This window comes from Fistularia commersonii, chromosome 4, assembly GCF_037954325.1.
Source record: "Fistularia commersonii isolate RoL2024-O1a breed Wild chromosome 4, RoL_Fcom_v1.0, whole genome shotgun sequence".
NCBI lineage: Eukaryota > Metazoa > Chordata > Actinopteri > Syngnathiformes > Fistulariidae > Fistularia > Fistularia commersonii.
Genome location: NC_141287.1, coordinates 4,823,517 through 4,842,697, shown reverse-complemented (window position 1 = coordinate 4,842,697; position 19,181 = coordinate 4,823,517). Strand labels below are relative to the sequence as shown.

General features: G+C 40.8%; 4 protein-coding genes across 5 annotated transcripts; all 4 read left to right on the top strand.

The window, feature by feature from the left end:
• The first annotated feature begins 347 nt into the window (after positions 1-347).
• On the top strand, positions 348-7,153 carry sgo2 (shugoshin 2). Of its 2 annotated transcripts, none has more exons than XM_086144801.1 (9): positions 348-486; positions 810-930; positions 1,092-1,267; positions 1,352-1,426; positions 2,037-2,110; positions 2,201-2,307; positions 2,385-3,851; positions 6,577-6,688; positions 6,785-7,153. In XM_086144801.1, the coding sequence occupies exons 1-9, from the start codon at positions 469-471 to the stop codon at positions 6,882-6,884; spliced, it is 2,250 nt and encodes a 749-aa protein (XP_086000927.1). In that variant the 5' UTR covers positions 348-468; the 3' UTR covers positions 6,885-7,153. The 2 variants fall into 2 exon arrangements, with proteins under 2 accessions (XP_086000927.1, XP_086000926.1); XM_086144800.1 differs by having other exon boundaries at positions 2,385-4,268; positions 6,785-7,053.
• Positions 7,154-8,059: 906 nt separating this feature from the next.
• Positions 8,060-13,768, top strand: c9h2orf80 (chromosome 9 C2orf80 homolog). The gene is made up of 8 exons (XM_086144500.1): positions 8,060-8,170; positions 8,256-8,337; positions 8,499-8,572; positions 10,913-11,003; positions 12,055-12,132; positions 12,264-12,351; positions 12,865-12,977; positions 13,193-13,768. The coding sequence occupies exons 1-8, from the start codon at positions 8,130-8,132 to the stop codon at positions 13,259-13,261; spliced, it is 636 nt and encodes a 211-aa protein (XP_086000626.1). The 5' UTR covers positions 8,060-8,129; the 3' UTR covers positions 13,262-13,768.
• A 146-nt stretch (positions 13,769-13,914) lies between these two features.
• On the top strand, positions 13,915-15,333 carry LOC147234448 (gamma-crystallin M2-like). Its single transcript, XM_086144803.1, has 3 exons — positions 13,915-14,061; positions 14,340-14,582; positions 14,829-15,333. The coding sequence occupies exons 1-3, from the start codon at positions 14,050-14,052 to the stop codon at positions 15,102-15,104; spliced, it is 531 nt and encodes a 176-aa protein (XP_086000929.1). The 5' UTR covers positions 13,915-14,049; the 3' UTR covers positions 15,105-15,333.
• A 472-nt stretch (positions 15,334-15,805) lies between these two features.
• Positions 15,806-16,913, top strand: LOC147234447 (gamma-crystallin S-1-like). Its single transcript, XM_086144804.1, has 3 exons — positions 15,806-15,833; positions 15,983-16,225; positions 16,566-16,913. The coding sequence occupies exons 1-3, from the start codon at positions 15,825-15,827 to the stop codon at positions 16,836-16,838; spliced, it is 525 nt and encodes a 174-aa protein (XP_086000930.1). The 5' UTR covers positions 15,806-15,824; the 3' UTR covers positions 16,839-16,913.
• The last annotated feature ends 2,268 nt before the right edge of the window (positions 16,914-19,181 follow it).

Here is a 19,181-nt window from a genome sequence, read left to right as displayed (position 1 = left end):
AACTCATTCTCCAAAGTCTGTTTGGAGCACTTTTCGGTACACCGCTTAAAATCTTATTTTGTGTCATACAACAGACAGTGAGACTCAGTGCTGCAAGTACAAATCTGCATCGGCAGCCTAATTTGTAAAACGGGAGAATAATCATGATGCATTTTATCATAGTTACATAAAATATGAGCAACGCTGACTTGTTATTGGCGTATTGTTATTTTTCTCGATCAGTGAATCGGTGAAATCATTAGATCAGACAAACTCGGGGCAAAGGTAAACAAATGTTGATCACCCCTCAATCTCGTCTCCGATTGGTCCGCAGATTTAATTTGCGTCACCCAGCAGCAACCCGGCAAACCGTTCGTTGTTTTTTAAATCGATCGGGGGCGTTGGCCGTTCGATTCACGCACCGTTTACTGGGGAGTTGCTCAGTTGAAATTCGTTGCAAACATCAGTTTTCCCACATAGGGCAGACTTATGAGAGTTTGCCTCGGTGTAAGTGTACCTTCAATTGTTTTGTTCGACTAACGAGATGCTAACATCGCCCCACCACGAAAGGTGGCCGTTAAGGATAACCGACGTTGACGCTGACATACTGCCGGCCTTTGCTTTTTCTGCGTGCTCGAGTAATTTAAGTGTATATTTGAAGGAACTAGGGACCTTAGAAGTAAAAGTATGAAACGTTTACGAATGCGACTATGACGCGCAGAGTGATATTAGCAAACGATAGGGCATTGAGGCAAACTTGGCTTAGCCTCTTCATACTGCCAGACAGTGTTGAATGTTTCGTACAAAAATAACAAGTCTTTTTCCTTTAGACTGGCCGAGAAAACGCTCGTCGTTTTCTTCCGATTATGTCGCACTTGAGGACAGTGGCACCTTGCAAGGATCCCAAGCACGCTTCATTTGCAGCATCAAAGATCAAATCCAAGATGTTCAGTGGGTGTCATTCTGCTGGACATCCGATTTCTCTGTTTTTCAGCGCACAGCACAACACTGACGTAGTCTTCAGTAGTCTGACATTTACAGACAGGAATGACATTATAAAAAGTGATTGTCGTTGCTATTTTAATGCCAATGCTTCTTCTTAAATACACCAGACATATCCACCTTCTTCAAGCTGTCCCTGAAGACCAACAACAAGTCCTTGGCTTGTGCCCTAGAGGCCCAGAAGGAAAGGAGCAGGCAGCAGGAGATGAAGATTATGTACCTGCAGAAACAACTGGAGATGGTTAACTTTGAGCTTGCTGAAATGAATCACAAACACAGGAAACTGGTGAGGTTTTTGTCCTAAAGACAGTATTCATTTAAACGCTCTTCACTTAGTCTCTGGTAATCAACTCATCTCGTTGTCCCACAGCTTCTCATCCTGAAAAATCTTCACAGCAGCACTCTTCATCACTTAGACATGGCGGCTGACGTGCTATCTGACAGTGTAAGGATACTTCAGAAGGACTGCTGTGATGTGCGGTTGGTAAACCTTGACAAATACAATAAAAATAAAATTTAAAAAAATCTGTAATGTATCACAGTTAAGGACTGACCTGAGTGAGACACTGAAAGGTATGAAATTGTGCTAAACATTTTCATTAACCATATTTTGTTAAAAAAAAAAGGGGGGGTATAAATAGATGAAATACCAGCAGGGAGAAAAGACAGTTAAATGAAATACTGTGATATACTAAACATTCACGTAATTGAGCAAAAGTTTTCTAATTAATATCTGCCAAATAGAATTGCTTGTTTTTGAGACCCGGGTGCAAATTATTTGAAAATAGTCAATTCTGAGAGTCAGTGTGTTGTAATGTAGATTTATCAGCTGTGATTACAAGTGGAACTAACTATTGGCATTTATGTTGGAAGACTTAACTCGAGAGAATGAAGTTTTAAGAGAAGCTAGATATATTTTCGTGCCAGTTTATACAAGAGAACCACAAAGACTTTTCTATGTTACCATTGCACCAAACACCTTTGTGCTTATGAAACTGAAGAATGTTCTGTTATTTAAGCCTTACCTTATATGATCTGAGATTTTTATCACACAGGAGCTCTCAAAATTGTCCAAGGACAGCAAGACATGCCCTGTTGAAAGCATCTTTGAAAATCTTCATATTAAAAGGTGGGTACTGTTGCATTGCAGGTACTTTGAAAGCAACTTAAGTCAAGTCACCTTTTAACTACACCTGACCACCCCTCCCTCCCATTCCAGTCATCCAGAGGTGGAAAAGCAACCTACCTGTCCTGCTCAAGAAACTCTTGAAAAAGTCCTTTCCGCTACCCATGCTGGAAGCCAAAACTCACTTGACATTTGCAATGGTAGGCGGATAAATATTATTTTTAATAATCTGGACTTGTGTTTCCACAAGTTTTATGACTTTTTTTGCTCTTCAAAGGGGAAACAGACAATGGCATAAGGCATTCAGGACCCCATATCCAAACTCTCCTGGCTGGAGCACCTCATCAGCCCCGTAGCCTCAGAGAAGAAGTAGAGTGGCTGTCAGCGGTGAACTCCCAGTCTGGCTATGATATGTCAGTTCTTCGTCCTCAAACCGATCAAGCCCCTCCTGTCATCAACTTTATTGACAACACCAATGCAAAACTGGTGAACCATCCCAGTGATGCAGTAAAAGAAATTGTGCCAGTGCCTGGAATTGCACAAGAAAGCACATTGCTTCTTAATTCAACTATGGACATAACTCAGAGTACTGCATCTGACATAGTCACTGTGGAAACCAATACCAGAAAAAAGGACCAAAAAAAGGCAAAAAGCAAGCAGAAGGACCAAAATAGGGAGTCAAGGCTGGTTGATGTGAAAATCATGACTGAGTCTACCGAAAGACTGAATGTAGCTACAAAGTCGGTGTTACAGACTGACTATACACCTGAGGATTTTACGATTCCTGAAGACATTGATGATTGGCTCTCAAAAACTGCGAGTGTGAGTGGCATCTCTTTCCGCATTCCCAAACTGACCAATGCTGCGAACCGTCAATACGTCTCAAGATGGACCCAGGGGAAAAAGCCCAGAGACACTGACCTTGATGGCTGCTTCACGAATAAACCGCAACGGAAGTCTGGCATCCGAAGGAAAACATTTGACATATTTCCATCTCCTGAAGGAGATGGCAATCCAGAACCACTATTAGATGATGAAAACCCTGAGGCAACTCAAGACCAGCAAGCGCATACACAGGCCCTTTATTGCGCAAAGGAGGCCCTAAATGGAGAGACTGAATATTTGGGCAGTCCCTTGTCTGGTGCCAATAAACCAGAGAGCAAAGCTAGAAATTATGATGAAAGACACAAATCAAAAAAAAGGGGGACCTTTGTAGTCTCTCTGGGCATGGACAGCTGTGCGACAAAAGACATGTATGCCGAAGGGTTCGATGCAGAGCAGGACTTGATCTCAACAGAATTGGACTGTGAGGTAGAAGAGCCATCAAAACCAAAACCTGCAGGAGTTTATCTTCGTTCGGAGCACACAGACACCCACAAAAACAGTGATCTGGTCAGAGCGCCTCCTGTTGGTACCTGCAAGCGAGCTTGGGTAGCAAGTCCGGGTGAAGGAAACCTCGAGGAGGATTTCCTCAGTGCTAACCACCATGAGCTTTGGCACCTGGACGAAGACCCTCTGGAGTGTGTGAAACCTAAAAAGGCCAAGAGAGGAGAAAAAGGCAGATCCAAAAGAAAAAAAGTGGTGCCAAGGGAGGATTATGACGATTTTGCACCTGACAACAAAACAAAGGGAAAACGTCACAGTGACAACCAAAGATCTGAGGCCATGTATAGGTTTTGTAAACCAGTTTCTAGCAAAGCCTTGCTTCTGCATGACACTTTCCCCCAGGATGTTGGAGATAAAGGTGATTTACCAGGGCTTGACTCATATTGTGAACCCACTGAGAAGCACAATGCCCTTGAGCTTATTAGTGATTCAAGACCCTCAGAGTTGCGTATGGGTTCCAATCCAAAACAGCGAAAGACGTCAAAACTGCCCCTAATGCTAGAGAGAAAGACATTTGTTGTTGACAGGCGCAAACGTCAGCGCATCAATTTTTATTGTGATGTGAGGAAGTCAAACGTGTCGGACAGTGTTGAGGTCTGTCCTCAGAGTATGGGAGATGATCTCCAAGATGAGATGCCTCCATGGCTGATCAAAGACTTCTCATCGACTGATGCGGAGGATGGGTCTTTCCTGTTGACTCCCAAAATGCTGACCTTGACGAACACGAGCACTCGAAGGATGGGGGAGGCTTCTAACATGGCAGAAGCTTCTCCAGGTGCGATGTTCTCAGTTTTCTAAACCTTTTTGGTCTAGAGTGTCTTAAGGTTTCAGATCATAACAAAATTAGGTCTCCTTTAGTTCCTCTTCTCTTGCAGCCACTAACTTAATGTCTTTTTTTCACTCCATCTATAAATCTTCTCTTTGGTCCTCCTCTAGACTGCCTGCTTGGCAGTTCCAACCCCAGCATCCTTCTACCAATATATTCACTATCCCCCCTCTGTCCATGTTCAAACCATCTCAGTCTGACTTTATCTCTAAAAGCATCTAACATGTGCAGTCCTTCTGATGGACTCGTCCCTGATCCTCTCTATCCTCCTCACTCTCGAAGAGATGAAGAGAACCTCAACATGCTTTGAGGCATGAAAATCTCTGCTTTCTGTCTTTCCACTCAATGCCACTGTGTCCAAACCACACAGCTTCTCTGGTCTCACCACTGTTTTGTTCCTCTTTCCTCTCAGTCTGGCTGTGATTCTTTTCACCCCGATCACCCCTGACACTTGGGTTCACCCGTTCCGACTTTCGCCTCTCTTCCTCTCTCTCCCCATACGTTTTGACTGTTGAGCCTAAGCGCCAAAAATATTTCTGCTTCCTGTCACCTCACTGTTCTTCTCTGGTCCCTCTCATTCACATACATGATCTGTAACCAACTGTTTACTAAAGAATCCATACACAAACACTTCTCTGATGTATTAGTCACAATGTACCTTACTTTTGTGACCAGGCACACTCCTTCAAGTATATGTACTTTGAAGGCTCCATAAAGCAGATGAGCAGTTTTCCTGTGTTTACAGTGGCAAGAACAAGTATTTGATGCACAGATTTTTCATCCTTTCCCACTTACAAAGCATGTAGAGGTCTAATTTTATCATAGGTCTGAATCAAAAATCCAGAAAAACACATAGTATGGTTTTTAAGTAATTTATTTGCTTTTTATTGCACGGCAAGTATTTGATACATCAAAAAAAAAAACCAGAACTTATTATTTGTTACAGGCACCTTTGTTGACATTTAGATCAGATGTTTCCTGTAGTTCTTGACGAGGGTTACACACACTGCAGTGGGGACTTTGGGCCCCTCTTCCATACAGATCTTCTCCAGATCCTTCAGTTTTCGGGACAGTCGCTGGGACTTTCAGTTTCCTCCAAAGATCTTCTATTGGGTTCAGGTCTAGAGACTGGCTAGGCCACTCCTGGACCTTGAAATGCTTCTGATAGAGCCACTCCTTAGTTGCCCTGGCAGTTGTCATGCTGGAAGACCCAGGAGGTTGTTGGCCAAGATCTTGCGATACATGGCCCCATCCATCCTCCCTTCAATACGGTGCAGTTGTCCTATCCTCTTAGAAGCATTCCAAAAGACTGATGTTTTCACCTCCATGTTTCACGGTTGGGATGGTGTTCTTGGAGTTGTACTTGTCCTTCGCCTTCCTCCAAACACAGCGAGTGGAGTAAAGACCAAAAAGCTCTTTTTTTGTCTCATCAGACCACATGACCATCTTTCAATCCTCCTCTGGATTATCCAGATGGTCACTGGCAAACTTCAGATGGACCTGGACATGTGCTGGCTTGAGCAGGGGGACCTGCTCAGGACCTGCTGCAGGATTTTAATCCATGCTGGCATAGTGTATTACTAATGGTTTTCTTTGAGACTGTGGTACCAGGTTCAGCGGTGTATTTCTGGGCTGATCCCTCACCTTCCTCATGATCACTGATGCCTTGCGAGGTAAGATCTTGCATGGGGCCCCAGACCGAGGGAGATTGACCATCCTTTTGAACTTCTTCCATTTTCTTATCATGCCAACAGTTGTTGGCTTCTTACCAAGCTGCTCTTCTATTTTACTAAAGCCCATCCCAGCCTTGTGCAGGTCAATAGTTTTATCCCTGATGTCCTTACACAGCTCTCTGGTCTTGGCCATTGTGGAGAGGTTGGAGTGGGTGTGATAGTGTGTGGACAGGTGTCTTTTATACAGGTAAGGTGTTCAACCTGGTGCAGTTGATAAGGTAATGAGTGGAGAATAGGAGGGCTTCTTAAAGAAGAAGTAATAGGTATGTGAGAGCTGCAGTTCTCACTGTTTGGTAAGTGCTCAAATATTTGTCATGCAATAAAATGCAAAGGAATTACTTAAAAATCATACAATGTATTTTTCTTGATTTTTGATTTAGACATAATGATAAAAATTAGACCTCTACATGCTTTGCAAGTGGGAAAAGATAAAAAAATTGTCGTTCCAATCACTGTATGTGTGAGATCTCTTATTGAGATTTTTGTCTCTAAGCAGTGTTGGTCTTATTTCTCATATCCTGCAGCAAGAAGAGTCTTATCACCACTAACCAACACCATTTCAACCCCAGAGAATCAGAGGCAGCGGAGAACCAAGAGGCAGAATGTCATCAGCTACAAAGAACCGTCGCTCAACTGGTAATGTGTTCCATTATGAAATGTATTGTTTGGTATGGATACATTGTTATTTGCCAACCAGATAAAATATAATTATTTTTGTTTTTTTATGTGAAGCAAAGTTAGGCGTGGAGACAAATTCACAGACTGCGAGTTCCTGAGTTCTCCGTTGTTTAAGGATGGCAAGAAGAAGAAGAAGAAGAAGAAGAAGCAGTAGTAGGAGAAGGTCTTGTGAGAAAGAAAGAAAGAAAGAACCATTATGGTGGACTGATTTTTTTATTTTTTGTTCTTTTCCCCCAAGTTGTGCTGCCTTACAGCATGGATTAAATGCAGTTTTGATATATCTCTTAATAAAAGGTTTGTGTTCTTCAACATTTGTATGTTAATCTACTAATGGAAACTACAGGAAACTGTCTTCCTCCTGGATGTAGTTTATTCTTTTGACTGCTTTTTTTTGTAGTTTTGCACTGGTATCTTACCTTTTAACAGACAGAGAGATTGACTGGGGGGTTTTAAATTATTCAACTCAGGCCATTCACCTGAGACCTCTGCTCCATATCGCCACCACCATATTCATTCCAGCCTGTCTGGATTCAATAACATTTTAGGATTTGGATCTATTCAAAGTAGTTATATGAGATCCCCTAACTGGTGTGGAGCAAGCGTTCTGCCCTTGCAGAATTGTGTGGTAAGTACTGTTTTGTGATGATCCTTGTATTTTGAATTTATTTTCAGGGGTAATTTTCATTACTGTTTTGAGAAACAACAATGGATTCTATGTTTGACTAGTTTCACCCTCACCAAATTGTCCTTGTGTTTTGCCACTGGCTCTTCATGCGGACTAAGAGTAGTGTCATGTCTGCTTCGTCACTGCAAAAAATGACCCATTTGTCTCGAACAAAACAACTGTTTGATAAAAGACAGGGAAATAACAAATAACAAATGTTCCTGCCCTGGAGTCCTTTGTGCATCTGAGCCCAAAACATGAGGGAGTGTATGAAAAACCCTTCACCCTATGGTAAATTATATACCAATCAGTGTGAAAAACTTGAATCACAAGTCCATAAGATGGCCAAATTGGTCTAATTTTATGGAATTTATTACTTTTATTTTTGTAATGACAAAGATAACAGGCCTTGTTAATTACTACAAATGAGGACTCTGGGACATAGGTCACAAGACTTTACACAAACTGATGGAATTTAAATCTTTGGTACATTTTTGTAATTTGTCTTGTGAGTTGGGTAAAGGAGTGTCCACAATTTCTCCACTCTTTGTCTTTTATTTTTCACATTTGGACATTTCGTCTTTAGACATATTTACAGCGAGTGCATATGGCTTGGGCAGGAGAGAAGACATGCTAAATGAAATCATTAAAATATATCGAAGAATAGTCAACGCATACCAAATGTTTCCTTTTGATGTCACAGCAGTCATAGAGCAGACGACTGTATGAAGAGAAATGGGAGCCAAACAGCTTAGAAGAGATGTCAAGGCTCTCCTGTGAGTAGTGACCAAAAAAAAAAAAAAAGCTGTGTTTACATAGGTCATACTACAGTAATAACCAGCGCCTACTTTCCTACGCCAGTGATGAATATATTGGGCAGAAACTCAGAGAGAACTCTTTTGATCCCAAGGGGAAAGAGACCTCCACCATACTGGACAACCTGGTAACAACAGCATAAATCAACCAATATGATGTTTACCTCTTACATTTGTCAGCAATTTCTGCTTGAGAAGAACTTCAGAAATCTTTGAAATAAGTGACTTGTTTGACTGAACAGTGCATTGCACATTTTTTTTCGGGGGGGCGGGGGGGGGGTTGTTTCAGGCCCATTATGATCTCATTGGGAGCACTGCACTTTGGTGGATAGACAAAGAGGAGGGAAGGGACAATCTCAGCAGGTAAGTCAATTATCTGGTCCCTTCCTGTTATTGCATAGTTCAACCAGTTAGTTGAATGCCTAGTCCCATCACCACCAGGACACACACCCCAAAACCATAGTTATTGTTAGGTTTTAACAACCCATATCTGTTGCAGCACTTTCTAAATGCTAATTTCGAGGGCCCAACATTGACCAAGTGCTTTGATTTCATTGTAAGGGTCACAGCACACACACAACAGCCGTGAATATTTTTTCATTTATTCAGATTTTAATTTCAAGCACATTCAATCATTTCACTTTTTTTCTTTAACTTTTTTCACTTTGTAGAACTCATTCTCCCATCATGCTCATAATGAAGTAGGTGGAAGTATACATTTACCTGTATATATGCCTACCCCAATACATGATTCAATTTCACAAATTTACTTTTTACATTTCAGTATAGATTCAAAACAACATTTAGTTATGTTGTACACTAAAGGTGGCATACACTGTTTCACAGACAAATATGACTGTAATCATTTATATGAACTACTGTAGAAGGCTTCCTGCTACTGGTTGGCGAAACAGAGAGATAATGATGGAAAGGATGTACAACAGGTCCGGATGATTAAGGAGAGAGTGGGAAATGTATTGACAGATGCTAAGAGTGATGGGAAGATGCAAAGAATACTTTGAGAGCTGATGAATGTGGAAAATGAAAGCGAGGCAAGGGTAGAAGACGTGACTATTGTAGACCACAAAGTAGCACAAGTTAGTAAAAGTAAAGTGAGGAAGTCATTGAAGAGGATGAAGAGTGTTAAAGCCATTGGTCATGGTGATATACCCGTGGAGGTGTGGAAGTGTGTAGGAGAGGCAGCGGTAGATTTTCTTACTCGATTATTCAACAGGATCTTAGAGAGTGAGACGATGCCTGAGGAATGGAAACGAAGTGTGATGGTGCCTATTTTTAAGAATAAAGGGGATGTGCAGAATTGCGGCAACTATAGAGGGATAAAGTTGATGAGCCATACAATGAAGTTATGGGAAAGAGCAGTGGAAACTAGACTGAGAGCCAAAGTCAGCATTTGTGAACAGCAATGTGGCTTCATGCCTAGAGAGAGTACTACAGATGCAGTATTTGCATTGAGAATGCTAATAGAAAAGTACAGAGAAGGCCAGAGGGAGCTGCATTGCGTTTTTGTAGACCTAGAAAAAGCATATGACAGGGTGCCAAGAGAGGAGCTCTGGTATTGTATGAGGAAGTCTGGAGTGGCAGAGAAGTATGTTAGACTGGTGTAGAACATGTATGCTAGCTATGAGACACTGGTGCGGTGTGCTGTAGGGGTAACAGAGAAGTTCAAGGTGGAGGTGGGACTCCATCAGGGATCAGCTCTGAGCCCCTTCTTGTGTGCAATGGTGATGGATAGGCTGACAGATGATGTTAAACAGGAATCTCCATGGACCATGATGTTTGCAGATGACATTGTGATAGCAGGGAACAGCTTGAGGAAATCTTGAGAGGTGGAAGTATGCTCTGGAAAGGAGAGGAAGAAAGTTAGTAGCAGCAAGACAGAGTATATGTGTGTGAATGAGAGGAACTTGGGTGGAATGATGAGGCTACAGGGAGTGGAGATCAAGAAGCTAGAGGATTTCAGCTACTTGGGGTCAACAGTCAGTAACAACGGAGAGTGTAGAAAAGAGGTGAAGAGACGGGTCCAAGCAGGCTGGAATGGGTGGAGAAAAGTGTCAGTGGTACTATGTGGTAGAAGACTATCGGTCAGAATGAAAGGAAAGGTGTACAAGACAGTGGTGAGACCAGCGATGCTGTATGGCCTAGAAGCTGTTACAATGCTGAAAAGACAGCAGGTAGAGCTAGAGGTTGCAGAGATGAAAATGTTGAGGTTCTTGTTGGGAGTTACCAGGATGGGTAGGATCAGGAATGAGTCTATCAGAGGAACAACACATGTTAGATGTTTTGGAGAGAAGGTCAGAGAAGCCAGACTGAGATGGTTCGGTCATGTACAGCGGAGGGATAGAGAATATATTGGTAGACGGATGCTGGAATTGGAGCTGCCAGGCAAGAGGTCTCAAAGAAGACCAAAGAAATTATTTATGGACATAGTGAGAGAGGATATGAAGGTAGTTGGTGTGAGAGAGGAGGATACAGAGAATATGGTTAGATGGAGAAAGTTGATTCGCTGTGGCGAACCCTGAAGTGAAAAGCCAAAAGAAGAAGAAGAAGGCTTCCTGCCTTTTTAAAAAGAACTTTTCTCACTTGTCATTTGGAAGAAAAAAGTAAATATACACAATATGCCTTGATGGCATGGACAGTGAAAATTGGCTTAAGTAATCAGGCCCCAATTTCCCTCTGTTACAGCTGGACCATAAACCCTTCAGCAAGCTCCCTTTATTATAAAGGCTTAGAGCAGAAGGCCCTGATCTTGTCCTCCTTTGCAGGGATGTTACTGGTAAGAGCCATTAATAAAGAAATGCAGCTGGAAAGGAATCTTGTTTGACTTAGCACACCTTTATAATATTATTATTATTATTAATATTGTTAATGATAAAAATAATAATACATTTTGTTTGACGGTACCTTAGTTGAAACTCTATACTCAATTTAGACTCAACCATCTATATTATTGAAACTGCAGTGTAACAAAAACAGGAAATGTTTCATTCCCACAAGTAGTCCATTCATATAGCTGGATCATTTACATAGATTTTGACTGGACAAACAATGAAGTGATGTGGAGAGGTTTCTTATTTGCAATTTAGAATAGAATGGAATATTGGTTTAATCATCCTACAGTGGGGAAATTTCAGCCACACACAGCAGAAGCGGACACTGCAAGAGAAGTTATCAAAAATAGAAGAACTAAGAATAAAAAAATAAAAAGTGCTAACAATATCCCTTAGCTTTTAAAATTCCCATCCTAGGTGGCACGGTAGTTAGTGCAACCTTGATGCAAGATAGGTAGGCTTGACAGTTAATGAACATTCTCATCCTTCCATCAGATCACTTTCAAAACTAATTACAGATTATCATTCCAAAATCAAATTATGTGTACCTTTTTTTTACACACCATTCATAACTTGATCGGTTCAGAGCATTTTTTTGTCAACTCAAACAAAAGTAACTGCCAATAATTACCAAACGTCTACCTTAGCCTGAAACTGCAGTGAGCATTTAAGGGCAAGAATTACTTTCTAAAAAAGGTTAACTTGTGCTGTCACAGGCTGCTACTTTTGATTTTTTTCTGTTTTTGTTTGTTTGTTGTTGTTTTGCTCACTCTGATAACTTTATCAGTCTCAGTCATGGATCAGAAATCAAGAACAAATTATAGTACTGAATAATGTAGTGTGACATTGGCTGTATTTGAGAAAATCACAAAACAAGTATCATATAATGGACCAAACACCCAAGTGAAATCTTGAGAATTTGTCTGATTTTCCAGATGCTGTATTATGATGGTTCCTACTTCTCTAGTTTCTAATGCTTGCACCATCTCCCTTCAGAATAGCCTGCCAGTGGAGGAAATCCTGGCTCTATACGGGTCCAAACCAGCTGCTGTCCACACCAACCCCTTATCTAAGGTGCCAATAATCCAGTTAATACAGAATCAGAAGGAGGGTTCTATTATTGATCTATTATCTATTATTTATTGAGATTATTTTGAAATCAAGCTCATCTTTTTATTTTATTTTTATTCTTTTTTTAACCACAGGGATCCATTGTGTGTAACTTCACTCTCTCCTATCATCCGCTTGCCATGCTGGCATCTTACAAGGCGGTGCACCACTCCAGGAGACACTGTTAGTGCACTTTCTACTGAAATCTCTAAAAAGTGACTACTGACCCAAAGGGATTTTTGATGATTAATCCTCAAGTGTAGGTCAAGATTGTTATTTTCCATACCATGATCATTTGTCATTGTGCCAAATGCTTTGGTGTTGAGTCCAAGTCCGTATTTCGAATCTGACACGATGCACTGATATGAATCAGAGTGGAAGCTGAATTACTAAACTGGAATCTCCACTGAAACGATGGGGTGTTAGTTTGCTGTTCTTCACTCAACGAGAACAACGGAAACTTTTGTAATTAATTCAAAAGGACAATGTTGATTACCACAAGAAGTCTTTTTTAAAGGGTCCTCCACACTTTGAAGCAGCAGAGCATCTCCTGTTTTAATGTTGTAAAACACATTAATTGTTTTAGTCTAAATATGTTGTCATGAACTGAACACACACACACACCTCAGGGGATCAACAAACCCCATGGATTTTGACGGGGCGGTCATTTTATAAACCTCTTATAACCTCTTGTAGATGAGAAGTTTAAAAGATGGCTGTCTGAGAGGGTGAAACCAAAGCCTCTTCCCAGACAAGTTTCAATGAAATCTTCATCCTCCTCCTCCTCCTCGTCCCACTTCTTCCTCAGTGTAAGTCACTACACAGCATATAACTTTATGCTGTTTTTTTCTTTTTTATTTTTTTGACCAGAATATCTCAAGGAGGAAAATCAAAAATGCTAACAACCAAACCAAGGAAAAACACTGTAACGGTCTAACAGGATGTCGAAACCGGGCTTCTACTGCCATCCTGTGGATTTCAACTGACAGACTCTCATTGGGCTCCCCCTCTCTGTTCCTCTCAGGCCAGCAGGTGCAGTCCAGAGGGAACGCCTCAACACTATGAGGGTTCACAAGACTCTCTAAAAGATTGAGGTCATCCTTGAGCACAGGGTGTTCTCCTTTCTCCTGTTCAAAGTTTCTACCTAAACAATAAGAAAGCTTCAAAACCTGAAATTTCCTCCATTCCGTTTTTATGTATTTATTTTTAATTCTGGCGGGATCTTCTATCAACCAAGTCAAGGTCAATTTGTTTCTCATGTATGATTTCATACTAACGTCAATTAATGGGAATAGAAGAGAAATAATTAAACAGAAAAAATAGACAATCATGCTGTAATAAAAACAAATTAAGACTTACGCAGACAATATAAAGACTTAAGGTCATTGCTCTGTCAACTTAGTCTGGGACAAGTGAGATGGTGTTTGACGTTACACAGCAGAAAGGACCAGGATGAAATCTGTACTAAAGTACTGTTTTTATTATCATTATTTTTTTTATCAATATGCCACTGTTGACGGACGCCATGCCATGCCATGTTGTTTTGTGATGACTTCTGACATTTTGTGAAAGCATTAATCCAACTCGATGAAGGTTTAGCAACTAAAAAGTTTCTCTGATGTCCATATCAAAAAAAGAGGGTACTGCGGGTCAGTTATTTGCCTGGTAGGACTTTTGCAGTGATGATTCAGGGAGTTTTGCTCTATGCCCAGGATCAAGATTTTTGGCAGCAATGCCAGGATGTTAAATCCCTGCTCATTGAAAAAACAGCTAAACTGGGATCTGCTAACCCTTTGATTGAGGTTTATATAGCAGGGCTCCAGTCCTGCCTGGTGAGACCACCGTTTTCTCTAGGTGACCGGCTCCAGCTCTCTTTTCAGGATGACGAGTAAGGTGAGAGTAATTCCGTTTAAGTTTTATAACACTTGATAAGAAAATTTTGGATTTCATTTTTGATCAGTATTGGTACATGTGAGTGACAAATCATGTGAGTTTAACAGAGTAACTTCAATATAACGTGCTTAAGTTGGAGGCTGTAGTGCATTAAGGAAAACATTTTTAACAAATTATTCTATTGAAAATCTAGTGCTGATTTCAGTGGGTGTTTGTCTAATAAACATCCCTCATGGTGTGTACTCTATTCTGACCTCCGCTTTCTCTCTTGAATTCAGATCATATTTTATGAGGACAAGAATTTCCAGGGTCGCTCGTATGAGTGTGACACAGACTGCCCTGACATGCACCCCCACTTCAGCCGCTGCAACTCCATCAAGGTAGAGAGTGGCTGCTGGGTTCTGTATGAAAAGCCCAACTACACAGGATACCAGTACGTTCTGACCCGTGGGGAGTATCCTGACTACCAGCGCTGGATGGGCTACAATGACACCATTCGCTCCTGCCGTACTTTCTCATATGTGAGTAAATGTAGATTATATGAGTTATTTTAAAAACAAGACTTCCATTTCGTTGTGTGTTTTTGAGGCAGTAACCGTGCAGTCTGAAATTGCAAAGCAAAAATCTGACCCCAGGCAAAGAGTGTAGAACTAAAATAACACAGTGGACCAGCGGCAGCAGCAGAGAGCCCATGCTGAGTCGCGGGGGACCACACCCCTGCACAGATGCCCCAGCCATGTTTGTTCCATTGTACTTTCTATTTCCAGACGAGCGAGGGTCCCTACCGCATCCGCATCTACGAGAGGCCCAACTTCCAGGGTCAAATGATGGAGTTCAGTGAAGACTGTGAGTCTGTGCAGGAGCATTTCCGCAGTCGTGACATCTATTCCTGCAACGTGATGGATGGATACTGGACCCTCTATGAGCACCCAAACTACCGTGGCCGGCAGTATTTCATGAGACCAGGAGAATATCGCAAGTTCAGTGATTGGGGGGCCACCTGCGCCACCACTGGCTCCTTCCGCAGAATCACTGAGTTTTAATTTCCTGATAAGTGTCATCCAACCCCCCCCCCCTTACTCCTTCACAAAAAAAACAACAAAAAAACAAAAAAATGCAACAAAGCAAAAACAGCAATCTTGATGGAAATAGACAGGCTTGATACAATTATGTATCTTATGATACAATTCGGAGGGGGATGGTTCATTTGGTTATTCCATGGCAAAAAAGGATGAAGATAATGAATAACAAAATAAATTGATCTGCTGGAAATGAGTTGTTGTGTATTTCATATTTGAAATGAAATATCTTTGGACACATGATTGTTGTTGTTTACATATTAACTTATGTATCTACGACATAGTATCACACACAAAGAATCTGGAACAAGTACAGAGAAATAATTGGACAATAAAAAAAAAAAAAAAAAAAAAAAATATATATATATATATATATATATATTTTTTTTTTATAAATATATAAAATGTCTCTACGTTCCTTCAAATTGAATAACTATATCCTGTTGGTTGAGAACAAACACTGACTGTTCCAGCGCCTGTCCCTGGTGTGGGCTCTGCTGGAAGCTGCACGGTGCACATTACAAACAGAAGTAGGAAGACTCCTGTAGGGTCTCTGCTGACACCGGGTCTCATTTCAATAACAATCATTGTAGCAACTCCCCCCCCCCCCCCCCCCCCGTGTCATATATATAAACATGTATGTTTCCCATGCCCAAGATCATACAGGCAACCATAACAGCCACCATGGGGAAGGTTTGTGCCCGACTTTAGTTCTTCAAAAGCTTTCCAAGTGTCTTCGTCATCAAAGAAGGGTAAAAATTTGGCTGAACGTGTGTGTGTGTTTGTGTTTGTGTGTGTGTGTGTGTGTGTGTGTGTGTGTGTGTCTAATTTTGTTACCTTAGATCATCTTCTACGAGGACAAAAACTTTGAAGGCCATCGCTATGAGTGCATGAGTGACTGTGCTGACCTGCACTCCCTGTTTGACCACTGCCGGTCTATCTGCGTAGAGAGTGGCATGTTCATGATCTACGATCGGCCGGAGTACAAGGGGAACCAGTTCTTCCTCAAACAAGGGGAGTACCCCGACTACATGGGCATGACGGGCATGAATGACTGCGTCAGATCCTGCCGCATGATCCCCATGGTAAGTGGTTAGAAACAATATCTTCAGCTTTGTCTCAGGTCAGAGTAAATGCTTTAAGTATAATCACTGAATTATCCACAAATTCTTCTACAATTAAATTACTTGTCATATGCCATCATAATAAATGACACAAATAGATTTTAATCATCCATTTCGATGCTGTTACAGATGCAATTGTAAATTATTCAAGGTAACCTGGGTGATATGGAGATGATACTTTTCATATTTAGGCGTATGTCCGATGTTGTGTCTGTAATTCTTCAAGGATTTTTCTACTTTCTTACTCAGCAATCGGTTTGGATTTCTATGTAAAAATAATCCCCTTCCTGCACGGTTTCAGCACTCCGGCACCTTCAGGCTAAGGTTATACCAGCATTTTGACATGGAGGGTGAGATGATGGAGCTGATGGATGACTGTCCAAGCCTCATGGACCGTTTCAGGATTGCCAACTTCAATTCCTGCTTTGTGATGGACGGCTACTGGCTGTTGTACGAACTACCAAACTACAGGGGACGTCACTACTACCTGAGGCCTGGCCAACACAGAAGCTTTACCGAATGGAGTGGCTCCAACTCCAAAGTTGGATCAATCCGGCGTCTTAAGGATCTCTAATGGAAAAAACAGTCCTTGTATAATGTTTGCTCTTTGCCTTGTTTCACGCATTGAATAAAATTGCATTGGTGCTGATATTGATTCCGTGTTGTTTTTGCTCTCTGCATTTGGACGCAATATTTATATATGAGGATATGACAAGGTCATGGCCCCGCATTCCTTCATTAATCAGAGGCTTCAATAAAACACTGACACTAAACTACACAAAGACTCAAGCAGTATCTATTGAAAAGCTGAAGTTGATCTTGATCATATGATATGTTGTCTTTTCTGGATGAAGAAAAGAACAGATTGGTTTTTTGAATGGACTTCTTTAAAGGACATCAAAAGGACAACCATAATTTGACTACAAACATGTAATTTATTATGCAAAGCTGCCAAAATATTACAGCCATAATCAGTGAACAAGCAATAATGTCACTTGACATTGCAGGTGACAATTCACTTAAGAAAACTAGAACTTCCAAATTCATGTAATAACACTGGTATTAATACTGAAAAGCTAAATTTACACATTGAATAAAAATAAATGAAAAAATATAAATCTGCAACCCCAAATATAAGATTTTCTGGCTGTGCTGCAGACAGCAAAGTAAGAATTTCATTGTATAAGGGAAAAACATTTTCAGACTGTACATGCACATGTACATACACTCTGAAACTTGAAAGGAGAAAGATCAGGCTCCCCCAGTAATAGACCCCCTTAAAAAAAGTAGATCTTTACCACATGAAAAAAAAACAACAAGATAGCATTCTGCCATAAAGGAAGACAGTATTCAAACAACCTGCTTGTTCCAAATGGTTGTTTGTAGTTTAAACTCATAACTGTGCTGCAGTTACACCTGACCATTTGAACATGTATGACACACAAAGGGTCTGTACTACAAGTTCATTACAAATGAACCAGGTGGGAGTCTTCTGAGATCTCCACGTGTGGAAGGTAAACACCATGGCTCCTGCCACGTGTTGGGAACATCTAAATAAAGCAGTTTGCATCTATTATGTGTTAAAAAAAACAAAAACATGACGCTTTCCACATCTAGATGAACCTTTAAAGGACAAAGACTTCAACATGATTGTCCCTGCTTTAGGGCTCTGAAGCCGGAGAGTGGAAACTGCATGATCAAAAACACAGTTGCAAGTAAACGGGCCACTTGGGGAGACAAGAGCACTGCAACCACCATCACCAGATCAGAGTCAGCGTCATTGCTGTTGTTTCTGTTGGATATTTGCATAAGAGGATTATGAAGTAAATTGAGAGGGTGGTCAAACAGAAAGCCTGGGTAGAACTTCCAGTCTTGGGCTATTTTAAAACCAAAACCTCTTAATTTGAAAGTGCAATTTCGAAAAAATCCATCGAATTTAGGTAGTTACTTTGATAGAGTTGTCAATCACATATGCCAAGAGCTCATGTGCTGTCAGTCGACGTCAGTCTGAAATTTATGAATGGACTTTAATTAGTGGTGAGCCTGCCAAGAATAAAACCCGTCAAGAATTTCTTTAAGATTTTCTTCTCCATCATGATGATCATCATTGTCATTACAGTGATAGTGATTGAAAATGGATGGAAAATGAAAAAAGAGATATATAATGGCCATCCTTTTGCCACCATTACTCCTGTGCTGGTTCTTACATTGCATCAACTGTAATTATCCTGTATGCACCAGTAATGTCAAATAATAACATATAGTAATTTGAGTGTAGAAGGGAGGAGAAACAGAAGCTGGTTGATTAGCAGGTTAAGTAGGCAGCAAGATTGACACTGTATAAGTTGATCAATAAGAAGCTTATCTGAGCAAAAGTGAGTTTTTTTTCCTTAAAACACAGTGCTGCTTTGTATATGATATACTATATGTTGATATATATGATATCTAAGGACATGTGAAGATAAAGAATTATAAAAGGTGATTTGTTACAACTACTGTATTTACAATGGTCATTGTACAGAAAAGGTAAAGAGTTTCTTTTCCCTGGAAAAGTTACTTGATTTCCTCATTTGGACAAGTTCAGGGTCAGCATGTTTAACCCCTGTTTTGAATGTGACGTATGAGACAGATTCAATTAAACAGTTCCAGTCAAGATCTCGTTTTTCCTCAAGAATCTCAAGAATCAGTTTTGAAAAATGCACATGAAATTCATTCCCTTCTGCATGGGTCGCTTTCAGCAGGGAGTTGTGATAAACATGAAGGAAAGAACTTATATTCCATATGTATACAGACCCCCCTGCCCCCGGCCCAACATCCACCCATGATCCATCCACACCGAGCGGTATATTTGAATGACAATAATTATGCTGTGCAATCACACAGCTGCCCTTTCTTTCCTTTTTTTATAAAGCACACT